Consider the following 19536-nt stretch of genomic DNA (forward strand, 5'->3'; position numbering starts at 1 on the left):
GCATGCAGCACATAGCTAGCCTGGCTTTGCATTGAAGGCAACGACATCAAAAAATAGCAAGATCTGACGTGTTCATCATTGACCTTCTCGTTTGTAGCTTCATTGCTTGAAAGATGGAGTGAGCGCACTCCTTCCCCTCCACCTCTGTTTTTCGCACTTCTACTGCCCACCCCTTCCACTAGCTGACAATGTGCATTGCAAGAGAACTCATTGCATGCCATTTGCATGCACTGTGGCATGAAACTATCACAAGGAAGTGCAAAATACACCTCACAAGTACTGAAGCATCTGCGAGTGAAATACAATTCAGTATGTGATGAGAAAATGGTAAAATTCGGGGAAAACATGTGTGAGGAAAATTTGAATTCAGTCGATAGTTTATCCGAAGATTGAAACCTATTTTAATTTCCAATGCCAGTACATATTACGGTTTAGATGAGCATTTTAAGATTTCAGTGTTTAAAAAAAATAATTTGAAAACATATGAAAATGACTTTTAATCAGTAAAAAATATTAAAATCTGTGTGACAATCAAAATTGCATTTCTTTGATTGTATGTACTTAGAAGAAACTTGAATAATTTCTTCGGCTTATAGCAGGCAATTAAAAATGCATTAGGATCTGAAAATACTTGAAGATCCAACGCCTAATATCAAGTATCCGATCCATGTCTGGATCCAAAAAAATCCTGGATCCGTCCATCCCTAGTTCTGTCATGTATTTCTGTAACTTATTCTTGTATGCTTAATATAACTCAGGGTTGGTTTTTTGTAGGTGAGGTAAAATACTATGCTGCACAAAATGGAATCATTATATTTTGGAATAAAGTTTGTTTAAATCTATATCTGTAAAAATGACAGAGCAATCCCCACTTGTGTTTTTTAAACACAAATTAGAATTTCCCTCTCTCAGTAATTGTTTTTTGTGGATTGGTTTTATGCATTGGCTCTGTGGTTTATTTGCATTTGATTTATTCAGTACTAACATTATATTTGTATGCATTTTAGGTATCAACCGACATTGATGCTGGCTTCATGGAATCCTCAAGTGGAGACAAAATATAGAGAAAGCTATGCCCAGACGGATGGGATTTTACTCCTGATGTTTGAAAGGTATTGTTTTCTTTCTGATGGATTTATATCATTAACAGAAAATATTTATTTGTGTAAGAGAAAATATATCTACCATTCATTAATGTTTTATTATTTCCTAATTCTGTGCAAAAAATTAATCAATATAGTGCATTCAGAACACAGTCTAAAGAAAATTTGAAATGGCTTAAAATTAGAGATGTATGAATAGTATCTGCAAATACTCGAATACTAGAAAGTATTCGATATTCAAGATCTTGAATAATTATGGTAAAAGTACGATCTTGAATACCTCGAATACTTTGAATTTCGCGCCATATTCACACTACGTTCTTTTTATGCCGGTTAGCTCCGACCATGGTTACAAAACAAGGTGTGAACGCAAGTTACCGATAACCATGGTTGGGATTCTGACCACCGTTTTCCGACCACGCTTGGCGAGAGTTTATGCGTGTGTGAACGCAAGTTAGTTAAAAGCTGGTTAGAAAAAGAAGAAGGCAAAGCAGCAACAAGGTGGGATAGGAGGAAAGAAAACAGAAAGTAAAGCATTCGAAGAGGAGACGACCGTTCGTGTTGAACTATATTTGTCAGAATTAATTCAAAGGAAAGTGCTATAGATTCATTCCGTAATTTGTTGAATATTAATAAATTTTAAACTTGATGTAAGTTATGTGATATGCTATAGTTCGTAGTGAATTGGCCATTGGCTCGCATTGTATTGTTACAGACATATTTAAATCTCTATAAATATTTTGCTAGAATAATGTTAAATGTGAAAAACTAACTTAGTGAAAATCTGATGGTTACAATGATTTTAATGTTTTCGTAAGAGTTCTTTGTCCCAGTTTAAGAAAGATCACTTAATAAAATTGATTGTTTGAGGCGTAACTTGGTGAAAGCGATTCATAATTAAATTAAATAAAAAAACTTTGTGCTTTAACATTAATATTTATTCACGACAATGGTTTCAACATTAGACGTCATCATCAGGTGATCATCATCATCGTCATAGACGTCATCATCACCTGATGATGACGTGTAACGTTGAAACCATGGTCGTGAATAAATATTAATGTGAAAACACAAAGTTCTTCTTTTTTTAATTTAAAGATCACTTATGTTCATCCTTGAACAAAAGTTCTTCCCATACCAATAAAAATATCAGGCTAACTGCTAGTTTGATATAACTATAGAAAATAAAGTTAGAAACGTCGGGTGATACTAAATATCGCAAACAATACCACGTTCTCTCTCTTATTTCATAAGTTTAATTTCAACAATATTCAAGTCACATTTCTGAAAGTTATTCGTCCACCATTGAATCGAAGTAAAATAGCTTTAATTTATGGTATAGCATCAGATTGGATCATGTCCTTTGTCAAAATCAGAAAGCGTTCATTGCTAAGACTGCAATGCAGTGTCAAGTGTATCTCAATTCCAAATCACCAAAAGTGTGCCTCAGTTGATGCTAAAGTCTCAAAATTAGGTCCTCTTTTCTTCACCTACATCAATGATTTGTCAACACATCCAAATCAAGTGCAAGTAGTAGTATATGTTGTTGATACCAACCAAATTATTACTAATAGTCACTTTAATTCGGATTCCATAGAGCAGTAGAAAAATGCAAACCACGCTGTCGATGAAATGATTAGTTGGACGAGCACATCTGAATTAACTTCTACGTAGCAAGGAACAATTCTCGACGATGCTGAAATGCAATTATTTAATTCATAAGCAGCTCATAATATGCATATACGTTGAAAAAGATCTTTTTCCTGCACATTCTCTATTTCCTTCCAACAAGTTATTCACTCTTGTCACATTTTATTCACATTTTTCACTTGGACTTACTTTACCACTCATCAGATGTTGCAAGTGGCTAACCATGGTATGTGTGAATGCACACTGGTTCTGACGTCATCTTAATGCTGGTTGACAATGATGGTAGTGTGAATGGGGCAATACACTGTCGCATGCATGTCGTTGGTAGTTGACTCGGAAACAACGTAGAGGACTCTAGTCGTTTAGTGCATGCAGCGCCCTTTTAGGCAATTTTACGAACTACATCAAATTTGCTGATTAGAGAGGTGAAAAGAGTTCGATATGGGGAACCGAAAATGATTGGGTGAAAAAATCCAAAAATCCCCGGTTTCCCTCACCAGGAGAACCTCAGTGCCGTGGGATAGTAACTACGTAGCACAATTCCCAAAATCTGCTACCCCCTCCATCCATCAGACCTCCTCCTACGACGATTTCCTCCTCTCCGAAATCAAACAAAAGGCCCCAGCTCGCGCAGGGTTCGTATTACGAAGACTATAAATCAAAAGCTTCAAAAGAAAATATCAAGTTACAGGAGAATAATAAAATTGTGTTTCACCCTTCCGTCTTTCCCCCCCACTGACCTTTTTCTGCCTACCTGCGTCGAAATTCCCCATTGCTGGAGGTCAACTGCTGCATGAGTCATCTATTAGCCCAAAAGGTGTCTAAAAATGACTTTCGGCAATTGATATTTTACCTTTATTGAATTGAAATATTAGTAATGTGCGCGTAATTAAAAAAAGAATAAGACCAAATGCGACGTATTTCTGACTTTATGGAAGCATTTTACGCAAGGAAATAAATGTCAAAATACGACGGAGACTAAGCATTCTGGCAAAACTCGATATCCTCGCAGCTGAGCTTCTCAGAAGTTGATGCGGTATTTATTCCGAAAAACATATATCAAGTTACAATTTATGAGTTGTGCTATAAATCTCTATTATCACAGTCACAGACGAAGGGATATTTTCTCAGGATATTTGGTTTCTCCCTGCTAGTAATTTGAATTCATCTGCTTATCTCTTGAGAACTTGCAAAGATGTACTGAAAATAATTGAAGAAGAAGAGAATCCGGTGGAGAAGCGCTCGTATTTTGCAAAACGATTCGGATTTTCCGGTAGCACTTGACACTAGGAGTGGGGGTAAAGAGAGCTACCTGTTGAAAATAAGAAGTTGGATGAAGCAGAGTATAAGATGAGCATGCCTCTGAAATGGCGATAGGTATAGATAAGAATGTATACATCAGACAGAAATCCATCGTAGCAGTGTAAATGCTGAGACGGCATGCAATCATTTTTTCGCGAGGTGGTGTGTCCCCTTCGGATATTTGAGAGAGATTTTAGTTGAATCAACTACATGCCCAAATTATTTCCGTAAAATGAAAATATTCCATTAATCAGCTAAATTCCTGTTTGAATTCTTTGAAGTAAATCACAATTACTCGCCAAAATCCTGAGTTTCCTGCTGCATAGGCAACCTAGTCAAACATTCCCGCATTCATCGTTTTTTTCGTCCATCTCCTTGAAAAACGATAGATCGAGGTTCCTTTGGATACCTGTTTATTTATACATTACATGTACATATGTTTAATATGCTTTGCGCAACTCTAGTATTCAAAGTATTCCAAATTCGAGGTATTCGAATATTCGATCATGATTTATTTAAATTTTTATTAATACAAATTTATTTAAATTTTTGAACTTTAGGCAAAATTTGTATGAACAGAAATAAGTTTGTCCCGCAGTAAGAACATTCTTAGGCAACGAAGTAAAATTAACTCACATGTTGTAGTCAAAGTATCAAAGTTGCTGTTCCTATGATGAAAAATTAAGTACCATTGTTACAGTTTTTAGCTGTAAGTAATTGATGTGATTTGTGCTTTCATGAGATCCCATTGCTTGTTACACCATCAAACTCTAGGATGTCATGTTTTTCCATGGCTTGTTATTTCATTTTTGAATTAAATGGGAAAAATAGTTGTCCTCAGTTTTAAATTGTATGGTGTCGAATACTTCATGCATTATAAACTTTTGATTGAGATAAGGAAAAATATTGGAAATGTCCATGTATTGCCAACGTTTGGAGGTCCAAATTGTGCAACTGTAGAGTGAGTATGATATGATGTGATATTCTGCCCGAAGATGACGAATGATCCAGACTGTGTAATGTTGGCAATTATGGACCAACTATCTTGGTTGGAAACAGGAGAGAAGTACATTCACATCGGGAAGTTATGATTATTTTATTAATGATTATAAGTTATTATCAATTGAATTTATTGAATTGAATCCATATAAAATGTTTAGGGTAGTTTTCAAATTTAATGTATGATCTCATAGACTAAAATTAACTTTTGATAACATCGTAGGGGTCCATTGGCTTCCCTTCGTGTTGTTGGTGCTGGAGGGGAACAATCTGGATGTGCAAAGCTTAAAGGGACACTTCAGCAGGACAGCTATCAGAGGATCATGGGAGGCTTGAGTCCTGAGGCAGTAGTGACCCGGTACCTTTCTTTGGACAAAGCTGAAGCTGCAGTGGCTCTGCTAGCCTCCTTGGGATGGGATTCTTTGGGACAAGCATGCCTTGGCTGTTTGTACTTAATTTGTAATCACCTATTTAGGAAAAGGTTAAACCCTGAAATTGAAGGTTAGTGTATTTTAATTATCTGTCTCTTACATTTATAACTGTCATCTAATATGAGCCCCATGGGTGTTAAAGTGTAAAGAAAGATTTTTAAATTCTAAGGCCCATAATGTTGTATTTTTATTTATAGCCTTATAATTGCATTATGTAGTTTATTACAACATCCACCCTGGAGATAAATATGGGGAAGATATCTACCATAAAAATGTCATTACTGTATTATTGTGTACATTGTGTACAAGTGACTTAATTATTCTGAGACTTTATACAAATTGAGGCAACAGTTTTAGCAGTGATTCACACTCTCAACAAAATATCGAGAATTTATAGGTTTTGAAAATTACAATTAAATGCTAGGTATATGTCATTTAATCAACTGTTTATTGATAAAATTTTATGGATTGTGACCATATTTATTTAAAAACCGACAATTTCCTCGAAGTTTCCGCCTTACACACATGATCCCCATGTGGGTTCCACCAACTTGTTTTCACTGTGTCAGATTATCCACCTATCTTTCCGCCTAAATCCTCTGCTACTTTCTAAATGTGAAACTTGTGTTTTTTGTAATAGAAGGGATAGAAGGGGATGGACCTTGCACAGTGCAATAAACCTGAGTGCTTGGTAATGCTTCATTCTGGAGATAAAAATTTCCATAGTTGTCGAAATTTTAACGGTGCAATAAATGGCTGTATAAAGGGTGGGGTGGGATTTGGATGGCTCTTAAATCACAGCACATTTCAAGGGCTCCCTGACTGTCCTGTTGTGGTAGCATCATCCTGGCCTCGGTCACTCAGGGCAGCATTTAATGGGGAACTGGGTGATGGAGTTATATGCAAAGAACCAGTATTTTAAGAATGTGTGAACACATACAGTAGAACCTCGGATATGCGACCCTCACTAATACGATGACCACACTTATACACCGATTTTTCTTTGGTCCCGTGAATAACCCCATATGAACCCATGTTTTTCCAACCTCGGTTATGAGAATTTTCATTTATATGACGACCTTGGTTTCGAAACATATTTTTCCAGTCCCATGGCATGAAATTCCTCACTTATATGACTTGTCAGAGAACTGTTCTACTAGAAGATTGCATCATACACGCCAATTTTAGTCGCATGAATGGGCGTGCTATTACATAAAATTATGCGGATATGCTAATAAAGAATAATAAGTTTTCAATACTTAGCAATGCTATTTATTAGCTATTAATTGTAATGACTGTATTTCTCCAAATATAGTCCCCCCTCCCCAAATTTTGAGGCTTCAGTTTCAGGAAAAGTTAAATAATGCGTTTGAATATAGTCCCCCCCTTTACTTTTACCACAGGTATTTTTGGAAAAAAAGGGGGGACTATATTCAAACATATTCGGTATGGTAGATGATCATTAATCTGGAATTATGAACTATGGAATATCTATCATTAATGGGAGATTTCCTAGAATTTTGCATACATTATGTTATCCGTTTTCAGTGAAATAACACCCAAATGAGGCGTTAAAAATTTTTCTGTGCCAACATTTTGGCTACCAAGGTTCGGTCCCATAAACCACGTAATAACAAGAGTCTACTGTAAATGATAGTGAGACATACCCCTAAGCAACACCGCAGTATGAACTTTGAATGATTGTTTTAACTCCAGTACAAATTACTCATAACTCAGAGCAGTAGTGGGATTGGTATCCAATGGCAGATATGATGTCATTCACCTCTCTTCCAATATGGGTCATGAAAAGCTGCACTTGAAACCGTGTTGTGTTATTGATTCACCTTAGCTCAATAAATCTCACTCATCTTAGCTCATCGTAGCTAAAAAAGTGGACTCATTGAAAAGAAAAGTTTTTTCGTGGAACAATGTTGGTTATCTATAACCTTTCAAGTTCCTCTCCCCCTCCTTCCTTAAATGAACAAGCATTTCATTGGAATGAGTAGAGAAAGATGTGGAGAAAGTGTGCCTCGTAAACTAATGTCAAAATTATTACATATATATGATCATAAATGAATTATTCATATTTTTTTCATAATCTTTTTTCTCGCTCCCCCATTATCATGGATTTTGGATTGGCCCTCTATTCTACTGATTATGAAAAAAGTCAAGGGAGTCAATAATACTTATAATTTTGTTACAGCTCTTCTGGAAGCAGCTTTAGGAACTTTTCATGCCCCCTTGCATCCCATTTGTCATGCCACTGAGCTGGAGTTTGGTGACAAGGTTAGGGCTATTACAAGGAGATTTTTCCATCACCTGTTAAGGTAGGTGGAATGTTAATTGTATCGTCTGATTAGTGTATGTTTTTGGCTCTTTGAAATTTGAGCAGATGCCTCTAAAGTTTTTGATTCATAAAAACGTTTTTGACCGAGAGGCTCTGCATTGGGAACCATCGTGAAAATTTAGAGAAATTACTGTATTTGACGGCATATTAGACACACCCTCATTTCAGTATGGTACACACAAGAAAAAAAGTCTGGACGAAGGCACAGCTCCCCAGCAACTTAAGTTAGCTCCTTTTAAATCCTATATTATTGTATAAATTGAAGCGAGATATTGAACGAACTTGATCATTTATGTATATCGAGTTCGTTCGATATCTTGCTCCCAATTCCTTCCATTTGATGACGCAGGTGATTATTTTGAGCTATTATTTTGGAAAAGAGGTGTGCCATAGATGCCGTCAAATACGATAATTGAACTTTTTACCATGAGGCCTCACTCACTTGGCACTCACAAAGACATTCTCAAGGTATTCTTGGCAGATTTTTGTCAAGCAAGGCAAGATGATAGGGTTTGGTAATAAAAGGGCAAATGTGAAATTTTCTGTAACACAATGCCTACTTAGCCAAGATATGAGCTTCTATAGTTCTTATGGCCGTGTAGCAAGGCAAGCTGGTGGCGACAGCTCAGGGGGACTGCTGACGTGCTGGCTGGGCCCTTCCTGCTCTCACGAGTGGGCTTTGGAATCAGAGGTGCGAGCAATATAATTGTTTGACATTATTCTGCTTATCTCTTTTGATTTCAGATATTTTTGGAGGAAAACTTATACATGGTGGCTATAAAATTATACAGCCTTGCCACTGATGGAAAAAGCTTATTTTAATGTTAGATACATTCAAATTTTTATATCATTTATATTAAATGAACGAAAACAGAGTACTCTTCATCATCAAAATTCTGCCATGGTGTTGCTACTTGAAATCCAAGTAATAAAACATTTGTGCTTTCTTTAGGGGTGTGCAAGCAGGATTTTTGGTTGAGGGAGGTAAAACGAAAATTTGAACGAAATCTCGAATCTTAAGTGAGATTCAAGCTGGATATTCATGATTTTCTTTCTCACTCAAGATTATTTTTCTCTGGAGTTCTAGTCTCTTCTATTTCAAATAAAAGATATTCAACCTGTGCCAAAGTTTTGCCATATATTAGCGGTATCATCAAGGGTTAAATAGTTTTAGTATTTAGAATTTGATGTTAAAAACATTATAGAGTATAAAATATTTTCTAGTTGATCACCTGGCATCAAGAATACAAACTATGTATACAATGTGACAATGGTTAAAAATATTAGGGATGATTGGTAGAGATCCATGAAATTTACGAGGTGCGATACTGCAAAATAACGGGAAATATAACGAAATAATGCGAAATCGGTAAATAAAAATGAAATTTTGCATTTTTTACGATTTCTGGTGAATTAGCAAAAAAATCACATCCAATGAGTCATAATCTATTAAAGGCTAAGCCTTCATTGTTTAATGCTGCCGACGTTATTTGCTCTATCTCATTACGATTCCAAGGTCAAATAACTTGTTTAGTCTCGCGCATAACGCATCCGCGTACTATCGCGCACTGTAGTGATTTCTCCGTCGGAATTTGCCGTTAAATTTATCACAGCCTCTCTCTTCGATTCCCGTGTATCAATCCTGAAATATTTAGAATGAGGCGCTTTCTCACCTGAAGAATTAGATATTATGAATTAAAAATGTGCGGAAAGAAATTTAACACGACCGCGGAAGAGCGGAAATACAAGCTTATGAGCCTGGTGCACGTCAATGCCGAGCAGTAGTTCCGGTGACTCACCGCGTTGCATTAGACAGCGCTATTGGATAACTTGTTGCAGGAAAACCTTGAGTGTGGGTCTAATGTAATAGTTCTGTTGACTTAAACACGGCCGCTGGCTGGGACCGGGCCGCCGTTCACAGCACAGCACATAGCGTGGCAGAGAGTCGTCTCGTCTGAAAGCAGCCTGAATTTCACGGCGTTGTGATGTGAAGGGCGGCCGGCGAAAAGCCGTTTAGTCAGAAAGCAGCCTCAGTGTAGCACTCAATACTTTTGCATGGAGTCATCAAAAGTGCATACAATACATAAACTTAGTCAAGTCAATTACGTTACAAAAATACGAAGTATACAACTTGGCCATGTCAACTATATTTACAAAAAAAAAACAAATGATTTGGGTGAAGTGCATAAATATTGAGAAAAGCAAACTTGCATAACCTCAAAAGTGATACTTCATATATTCACCTATATCATAAAACAAATGTTACCTCAGGATATTTTTTACCGATGTTTTGAATTTCTTGTATTGTAGTCATTTTATTGCAGATGGCAGTTTGTTATAGATGTTGAATCCCTGATGTGTTACGCTATGACGATTTAATGATAGATTGTGAAATCATTAAGGTTTTGTCCCTCCATTTCATGTTACAGATATCAGCAATTTGAGAAATCCTTTCGCTTGGCTATCGACTTAAATGATCATGACCTTTTCATGGATATCTTCTACTATGCCAAGTTCAAGAAAGATTCCAAGTTGGCAGCAGCTGCCCGTGCAAGAGCCGATCAAATAACTGGGGGAAAGAGACATGTTGTGAAACATAATTCTGACTCAGGTGAGTGTACTTTAAAATCATTGACCTCAAATTATTTCAAGGGTATTGGCATCCAGTCATTTTTTGATGTATCTTATGATATTATTACTTTCGTCTTTTTGCATGAGTAAGGCATTTGTTTACCAGTGACCCCTAGAGTTGCATTGGTAGGAGTAATTTAGTTGCTCGCCAATGCTCATGCAAGGCTCACGTGCCTAGCGAACGCTCAGTCAAACTTTCACTTTTGTTAAATCCTCTCCCAACCCTGCTACTGCCGAAGCCCACCCAGAAGAAGGATTTGGACCACAACCATGATGATCTTAAGTCCATGGTCGATGGGCTGTGGGCATGACTATGTCTTCATTCAAAGAAGATCTGGAGAAAGTGAAGAAGGAGGATACACCGAAAAAGCGGGCAAGCCTGTCTGCACTTGAACAGAGATTTTTATCCTTCAAGACGGCAGTTGAAAACAATCAGCAGCGTGTCACAGCAAAATTGGAAGAATTGGAGGAAAAGTCTGATGACTTCGATGATTGCCTTGATGCTCTAGAGCAATACTCAAGAAAGAACTGCTTATTAATTCATGGTGTTAAGAAGGGTGACCGGGAAGACTGACTGAAGGTGGCTAAGGACTTCATCTTGAACAAACTGAGGGTAAAAGGCAACCCAATCCTTCTTGGGCGAGCACACAGGGTTGGCCCACACGGTGCCTTGAATGATTCCTCGAGGCCCATCATAGTAAGATTCCTTTCATACCAGAAAGAGATAAAGTGTGGAGGAGTGTGAAGAGGAATCTCTTGGCAAAGGGCTTCCTAATTATGGAGTCTCTCACTGCTAACCGTAGGAAGATTCTTCATGAAGCGAAGAACTGGGTGGGGACCTGTAATGTGTGGACTCAAGATGAAAAAAATTGTCATCTTGTGAGAAAATGCATCAAGGGCCTTTATATCTTCATTGAGGGACCTTCAAAGTGAAAAGGGGAGGTTAAATTAAATCATCAACTGATGATGGAGCTTTTTGCTGACTTGTTAGAGTTGAGCTAACAGGCAAGTGAAAGGTTAGTTTCAACATCCTCTATCCTGGTAGTCCTTCTCAGTTTTACAACATAGTTCCTGCGGCATTAATCACTGTTCCTGAGTCCCCAGTCATCCCTGTTCCTCATGGCCCAGTCATCTCTGTTCCTGAGGATCCAGTCATCCCTGTTCCCGTTTCATTGTTGTTCGTCTCATTCTGCACCGCTGATTTGGCATCATCTTTCCAGCGGAATATCCATGTGATTCACCTGAAATCCCTCTTGCTCAATCATTTTTACCTGCACTTGTCCCAATACCTGTGGACACACAGACAACCAACCTAAATCCTAATGTACCTGAATTCATCCCATCATCATCATCATCATTAGTCTACAATCGTAAGATTGATTTGATGCAGCTCTCCATTCCTCTCTCCTATCCGCTAGCCTTTTCATAGCGAAGCATTTCTTCTCTTTTACATCCTTTATACCTGTAACTCATTCAGAGCTGTCCCTTGCCCTTCTTCCCTTCCACCTGTCCTTCTACGGTTGTCTTCATCAGGCCATCATGCCTCATAATGTGGCCAACTAAGTTGTTCCGTCTTCTACTTAAGGTTTTTAGGAGACTGAATTCATCCTGTCAGGCAGAAATGAGAAGTACCCTAATGGTTGCCAATTAAAATCTAACTTGTGTCATATATATTCCACTGGGCAGCTTCTATAAAACAAAATTAAATGCTTTCCACGTTCTTTCAAAATGAAAATGTAAAATACAGTTGAGGATCTCAAATCCGGAAAGCCTGGGACCAAAGGGTTTCTGGATTTCTGGTCTTCAGGGCCTTCCCAAAGGTACTTCCCATTTTTATTAACTACTCTTTGATTTGAAGTAGGACAGTTGAACTCTCCATTTATCTAAGTCATATAATCAAGGAGAGTGAAGCTGATGACTTGTTTCATCATTCATATTTTTACATAGCGAAGGGTGTGCATGCAGTCACTCATCATGACACATATATGTAGATGCTTATGTAGCAAAGTAAGCCGTGAGCCGTTCCGGATTTCTGGTCTTCCGGGTTTCTAGATTCCGGATTTGAGGTCCTCAACTGTACTTTCAATGAGTGTCCAATTATGACAGGAGGCCGGAATATGTTTTTGTTGAGATTAAAATATATATCACAAATGCATAACACAGTCTACTTTAAGCGAAAGTTCACTGAAATCAATTGAACCATGGAAACTCACCTAATGGAATTAGGACCTCAAGAATGGGTATCATTATAGGCTGCTGGGTAGCTAAGCTCCCTTGGTCAATATTGTGTAAAATCATTATGGAGACTTATCAGTTGCAACCAAAAGAGAAGGAAAGAAGATCGTGAATGTGGGGAACAAGACAGCAGCATCAAGTATTGATATATATAGTATTACCTAATGGTTAAGGCAAGTTAGCTAAAAATATCAGAAAGGAAATTGAGAAAGGAGAAATAGATATTTTTGGGCTTTGAAATGGGAGTGGGACTAGTGGAGTAATGGGTACAGTGAAATTGGGAAAATGGAAAAATTGGAAAAATTAATGTTTTTGGGTAATCCTGGCCAAATTCAGCCCCAATAAAATGGAGATCTCTAGGTAAACTGTTGACCCTATCTCAATGATCTCGTGGGGAGGAGTGGTTGAAAATCTAAAAATGCGTAATTTAACTGTCATTCCCATTAGATTTTGGTGAGTTTTGGTCTAGGGTAGTGAAATTTTTTCATATTTGTCATATTTGTGATAGCACAAGTTGACTATAGCATGTGAGTGGGGGTTCATGCATCATTCATTTCGAATTAAACCACTGTAATTCCTGGCCCATAAAACTTTTTTACTCACAAATGTCCCCTAAAATCAGCAGTCTAACGGGCCAAGGACATAACTTTGTCCTTCACCAATGCAAGTTGCTTTGCCGAGATATTACATATATTCCTTCGTGCTTAAATAATTGTGCTTCCCAACTTTAAGTCTCCTATTTTGTTCTGAATAATGTTTTCCTCGCTTCCCTTGCGACCAAGTCTAAGATCAAAATTTAAAAAATGGATGGTTGAATGAATTTAGGGCTCTTGACTTGATGTGTTATTAAAATATCAATTTTATTTTGCAGACTCAGTCCACTGCTCCAGATCCTCATGTTCAGAATGCTCAAGTGGCTCTGACAGTTCTCATGATAGTAGCTCTACCAGTGATTCAGAAAGTGTCAGCACTCAAGGAGCTGGCAATGTTTCTCAGTTGGAAACATTGCCCACTGGTGTAGATGTTGCTGAGAAGCAAGTGACTTTTGCGGACATGATGACGCGAATTAAGGTACGTTTAATCATCCATCCGACAATGAGTGCTGGTGATGATTATCCATAGTGTTTTCAGTTTAATAAAATTATACCCCTCAGACTTCAAAATATTTTCATATTAAATTTCATCTTCTTTAAACATAGCACTAATAAAGAATTGTGCCAACATTTATGTTCATTCGTGAAGTGTGGCAAATCTGAAAATCTAAACATGTTGACCATGGAGAATTTTCATCATTTAGATAAGTCATTTTACTCTTTGAAAATTGATTGGAAATTAAAAGCAAGAGAAATTTTCCACTAGGGATGGTCCAATCAGTATGTTAGAGTCAAATATCCAGTGATGTACTACTTATACTATTCAATTTCACTCTTATAATTTGCATAGTTCTGATTCCCTATTATATGTGCCTTTAAACTTTGATGCTTGTCCTTATGTGACAATTTGTACGCAAGTATTGCTGTAGCTTTTTTTAAATTTTATGTTCTTACCCATTGGAAACTTGATTTATTTAATCACCTTTTTAAACTACTATTTAAAACTCAAGTATATAAATATATCAGTTGAGCCAACAGTAGAGATCAAGAATCCATATTCTGATTAAAAAAAAAATTATCATCAGTCTATCCCTACTTGCCATGCATTACACGCCTATAGAAAGTAATTGAGAAAAAAAAATAATTCTTGGGATGTACTCAGTGTAAAAATCCACTCACTTTTAATGAAGTGATTGCAAAATTTTGTTTGGGTTTTGATTAATTCATCTGCTTGTTTATGCATGGAAACAAATTTATGTTCTCTGAATATTTTCTCTCAATATTCAGAGCCCTCCAAAGCCTACAGTTTTGCCACCAAGTGACAATGGCAGAAGACCCTCTGATCCTCATGTGCCAACAAAGAGCCGGAATACAACAACAATTAACATTCCTTCCCTGAGGGCCCCTCCTAGCCTTATAAGCGTTGATGGTCCCAGGGGAGCAGAGTCCATTACTTCCAGGGTTTTGCCTGTTCCGGCAACTCCACAAGAGATCTCCCGGTCGGGAGGAAGGCTTGATTCAGTGCCTGGTAAGATTATTCATTTGTATTCAAAATTCTTTGAAACTACCTCAATTTACATGAAAATTTAATTCAAGGATCATGTTATCTTCAACTTCACAGGTGCCATGAGACTTGTACATTCAGTTTTTTAGGAGTGAAAATTGCCTCTTAGCAAAATAAAAATTTAGGTTCAAGAGTTTTAGTAATAAAAATATTGTTTGAATCTAACTAGTTAATAGTCTTTCGCATCCTCAAAGATGGATTATGATGTATTAGAACTATTCAACCTTTTGTAGTCACCCTAATGCATAAAATATTATTCAAATACTTTTTGAGAACTTGAAATATTTTCAGCATGCATTCATTTGAAATAAAATTAATTAGCTGCTTATGAAAACATTTTAACTATTGCCACCTTTCAAGCTATAAAATATACTTCTATACTAAAAATAATGATAAAAGATTACAGTAAACTCTCGATTATACTTAGTCTGCGGGACCAGAAAATTGTCACTTCGTAACATCCAGTTTCGTAATTTCGAGCCTCTTTTATAAGTGGCGAAAAAAATGTTTGCTACGTTGCTGTGGCAGTTAAATCAAACTTATAGATACCAAATTTTGCACTTAAGTATACGTACAGATGAGTATTAAATATTAGTTCGACACTTTTGATTTTGCGGATCTTAATTGTCAGTTGCCATTAAGTAATGTGCCTTGTAAAGACCTCTATGAATCTCCTAATAGGGTAGTTTCCTTCATCAAACAAAATGAAAGGCATTGATTGCGATTCGTTACCCACGAGTAGTGTATTCATAATATGCAAATTATTTGGTTTTAGGAATACCGGTTTAGACGAATGGCAAGGGTCAATTTTATACTCATTTGAAAAAGGCCAGATTGGCACCCATGTGATGCCACTCCACGTGACATCACAGGGACATAGTTTCTATACAAGTAGATAGGAGTTTTACATCGTCTGAGGTTACCAATGCATGCATGAGGCACAGAGCTCAGGGAAACATGTCTTAATTATCACTTATAAAAACTGGCTTAGGTCGGAAAGTTTTCCTCGTTTGATAAGGTATTAATAATCCTTATTTAAGCCAAGCGCTACCAGCTAGCATGGTACTCTGCTACCTGCTAGCATCCTGCGTTGTATCAGCGCTCAAAGCCGCGCCCCAAGGTCACCTCCCTTACAGCAGCGGGAACCAGAGCGACGTCACACGGAGTTTTCCCAGCATTCATACTTACCTGTCGCATTTTCGCGTGCTTGAAAATTTTCACTTTTCATTTTATCGCAAAAAATAGATATCGTCATTTAAAAATCTAAAGGTGTGAAATACGTACTCCAGGAGTAATAATCTTTCCATTTAGGCAATAAAAAAATACAGTGGAACTTAGTTAGTACGTTCCTCCTTAGTACGTTTTCCTCCTTAGTACGGCGATTTCCCTCGGTCCCGGTACCATCCGAACAAAATACAGGTAAAAGAATGTGGTTAGTACGTTTGAAAAAATTGCGCTTTCCTGGTTAGTACGCTCAATTGCTTGCCGTGACGCAACCCGCAATTCGTTCTCTAGTGTCTTCTTAAGGGTCGCAAACGTCTGAATTCATGATTTAATTTATTATTATTAGCCATTAACATTCTTCCATTCATTCCACATCTCTTTCTTCTACCGTAATTTATCCAAATGCATTTCTAAATTCTTGTGACGTGCTGAATAATAAAATGCGGCCATTTTTCGGGAATGTCTGACTATGAAAGACTACAGCCAATAAGAAGCCCCAATTTTCCCCACCCAGAGCTCCTCACCTTCTGTTGCCTTTGGAGCGCTTGGGAGTGCCCACTGCTGCGCACGAAGTTCGAGTGGGAATTTGTTGCTATTGCACGAGTTATCATGATGAAGAAATGAGTCTTAACGGTATTAGACAATTCCCACATTATCTAAAGCAGTACTTCTCCATAAACTCGACGTCGTACGTATTTACTTGACTACTGTTGCAGGAGCAGACGATTCTCTGGATCTCCACGCGAATCTTAGCTTAAAAATACTTGATCTCGGAACGAAAGCAGACGACATTAGACAAATTTTGAATGTAAATTTCAACTGTTTAATATAAAATTTTCTTGTAATTACGTCGTAATCTAATAATCTTGCGTGTCATCAGTCGATATATCGATCGATTTTACAATCGAAATGGTATCATTCCAGAAGCGAATGTCTACGGCTGTTGCCGTAATTTGAAAGTCAATATAACTTTGCCCAATTTTTATGATGTTTAAAAAACCAGTTGACTTACTCCGGGTTGTTGTTGTATTCTCCGAGTACGCTGTGAGAAAGAAAAATGACTTGTCTGAGCTTCACTCGTCCTCGTTCTGTAAATATATATAAATCACGGGAGATAGACGCGGTAATCATGAAATCGTCTCCGGGATGTCCATGAAAAATTGCGATTTTTATTCAGAAAAGGGTTTGTTTTTCATGGTAGCGCTCATTTTCTTGATTTTAAATGTGAAAAGAGTTCAGGTAGGCGATCCTATGAGAACTACCGATAGTAATTGTAATTATGACGACTTTTCCACAGATTGCAATAACCCGGACTGCTATTATTTACTTTCCTCGTTAGTACGTTTTCCTGGTTAGTACGTTCATTTTTCGTGGTCCCTTCAGAAACGTACTAACCAAGTTCCACTGTAATAGGAAACCACCCTATTGTTTCAGTTGGTTGTAATATAAGGAATAACTTCTTTGTTAACCTTTCAACCTCTGTGCTGCCTCATGCAGCAAAAAATATGTACTTATATAGGCACAGTTGCTAATCAATACCATGACTGATGTACGTATAAATCTCTTGGATAGAAATAAATCTCTAACATATCATAGTTTATTCTTTTTCTATCAAAAGGGTGTGTATCTCCTTGAACTAGAGTGGTTTATGTTTGTCTTAAATGATTTGAAAAAAATGATAAAAATTCTTTCAGAACCGACGCTTCAAAAATTGGGAGGAATGTTGAGTAGGTGGAATAGGTATATTTGGGAGTGTTTGGAACTCTTACTTAAATTTGTCCTCTGAGCCACAGTCTGAATCCTGAGTGTTGCCACCTCTCTAAACTGCAACATTTTGATATCTACGTCTGTTGGTCATGCTTTAAACTTCTGCTATCTTGTGTCAGCATTGTGGATAATAGATTACATATATGAAATTTTTCTATTGTACTGAAATGTTATAGAGTTTATTTCATGGTAAAATTACTTATGGCATTGTTTAATACAATACTCATGGTTCAAAACACATTTTATTTCAGATTTTTCGGAAGAGGAGGACAGTGGTGCCATCAAAGTTGTTCATTTTGGAGTAGTGTGAAATATTTTGAAATTAATATATATATTCTTGCGTATATCGCATTTCTTATTAATGAAATTTTTATATTTGTTTTCTTTTATACTGAATTTTTATAATTGCCTTTTTTAACTTTGTAATAAAATTTCAAATTATTTATTTTGAATAAGCAGAATTATTTTATGGTTTAATGATCCATCCAAATCCAAATGAAGATTGATATCAACACAGCCACGGCCAATAATTTTGATTTGTCTCCGATGCTTGATGCCTACAGGTAACCTGTGCTGTAGTGTCGTGTTAAGTGATTTTAATCATGAGAGAGAGCTTTTCTCTTGGAGTTACCCTTTAACTTGGGCCGCCTTGGACTGATTCCTTAGGGGCTCTCTTGTTGTTTCAAATGCTACAACAGAGTTATAATTTCTCCACAATATTGTCTTTTTATTTTCTAATCTGGACATATCTACCACACCATTAAAAAAAAAAAAATTTAGTGGCAGCTCCTAATTGCATTTTAAAAAGTATGTAAGCATTAGCAATTTTCTTCCATGTCACACTGTCTCATCCATAGGAATTACATAATATGTACATTTGGCTAAATTTTAGATTTGAATTTTTAAGAAACTCTGTATGTAAAACCACACTTGAGAAACATGTAATCCTTAGGAACCTTGTAGGGTTACACAGAATCTCAGCTTGGAGTTTTGATAGCCTCTCTGACAAGGCATACCCAAACTCATCCTTGTGTATGATATTTGGTGTAAAAATATGGTATCCCCTTATATATGCAGCCCGATGTGTTCCTCACTGACTCCCTCACTCATGGGTACAAGTTCCCGAACATTTCCAGAGGAGTTGGAGCATTCAAATTTTGGCAGGGACTTAGGGAACCGGAAATGATTCCGAAGAGCAGTCCGAAAACTAAGTTTCCGTCACCCACCATAGTTACAATGTTGAAATGGTGGAAATTTTGCATTTTTTCGGAATGGAATTGTGGAGTTCCTTCAACTACTCTCATAGTATGTGATATGGATGGCTTTTGTTTTTTATGGAAGCTAATACATGTGTTAATGGTATCTTGTAAAATTTTCAGTTGTTCTGCTTCGTATATTGTTGCGAATAGACCATGCTATCCAAAATTTATCAGAAATAATTGCGTTTTTTTCCCATATTTTGTGCTGTCTTCAAAGAGCATTTGAGATATCGACAATGGGAAAAATTATTATGTATGCCTATTAAGTTATTCACTATTTTTTTTGAATGATTTGTATTTAATCACCCTTGGTTACCAAGATGAAAATTAAACAATCTTGGAATGCCACTGTTAATTGCATTTTTCAAAAGATGAAAACATTCCGTAGACTTATGGTCGACGGAATTCCTTTTAACATTTTAAGACTGTAT

At 36.9% G+C, this 19536-nt stretch overlaps 1 protein-coding gene across 1 annotated transcript in view; it reads left to right on the forward strand.

The window, feature by feature from the left end:
• The window catches only part of LOC124157619 (WD repeat-containing and planar cell polarity effector protein fritz homolog), a 33256-nt gene extending 14986 nt beyond the window's left edge, over positions 1–18270 (forward strand). The window contains exons 8-14 of the mRNA XM_046532491.1: positions 1008–1112; positions 5278–5555; positions 7689–7812; positions 10262–10443; positions 13570–13769; positions 14579–14819; positions 18098–18270. Of these exons, the coding sequence (XP_046388447.1) occupies positions 1008–1112; positions 5278–5555; positions 7689–7812; positions 10262–10443; positions 13570–13769; positions 14579–14819; positions 18098–18156 (1189 nt within the window). The 3' untranslated portion in view covers positions 18157–18270. The remainder of the gene's footprint in view (positions 1–1007; positions 1113–5277; positions 5556–7688; positions 7813–10261; positions 10444–13569; positions 13770–14578; positions 14820–18097) is intronic.
• The last annotated feature ends 1266 nt before the right edge of the window (positions 18271–19536 follow it).

The sequence above is a fragment of the Ischnura elegans genome, chromosome 4 (genome assembly GCF_921293095.1).
Source record: "Ischnura elegans chromosome 4, ioIscEleg1.1, whole genome shotgun sequence".
Lineage (NCBI taxonomy): Eukaryota > Metazoa > Arthropoda > Insecta > Odonata > Coenagrionidae > Ischnura > Ischnura elegans.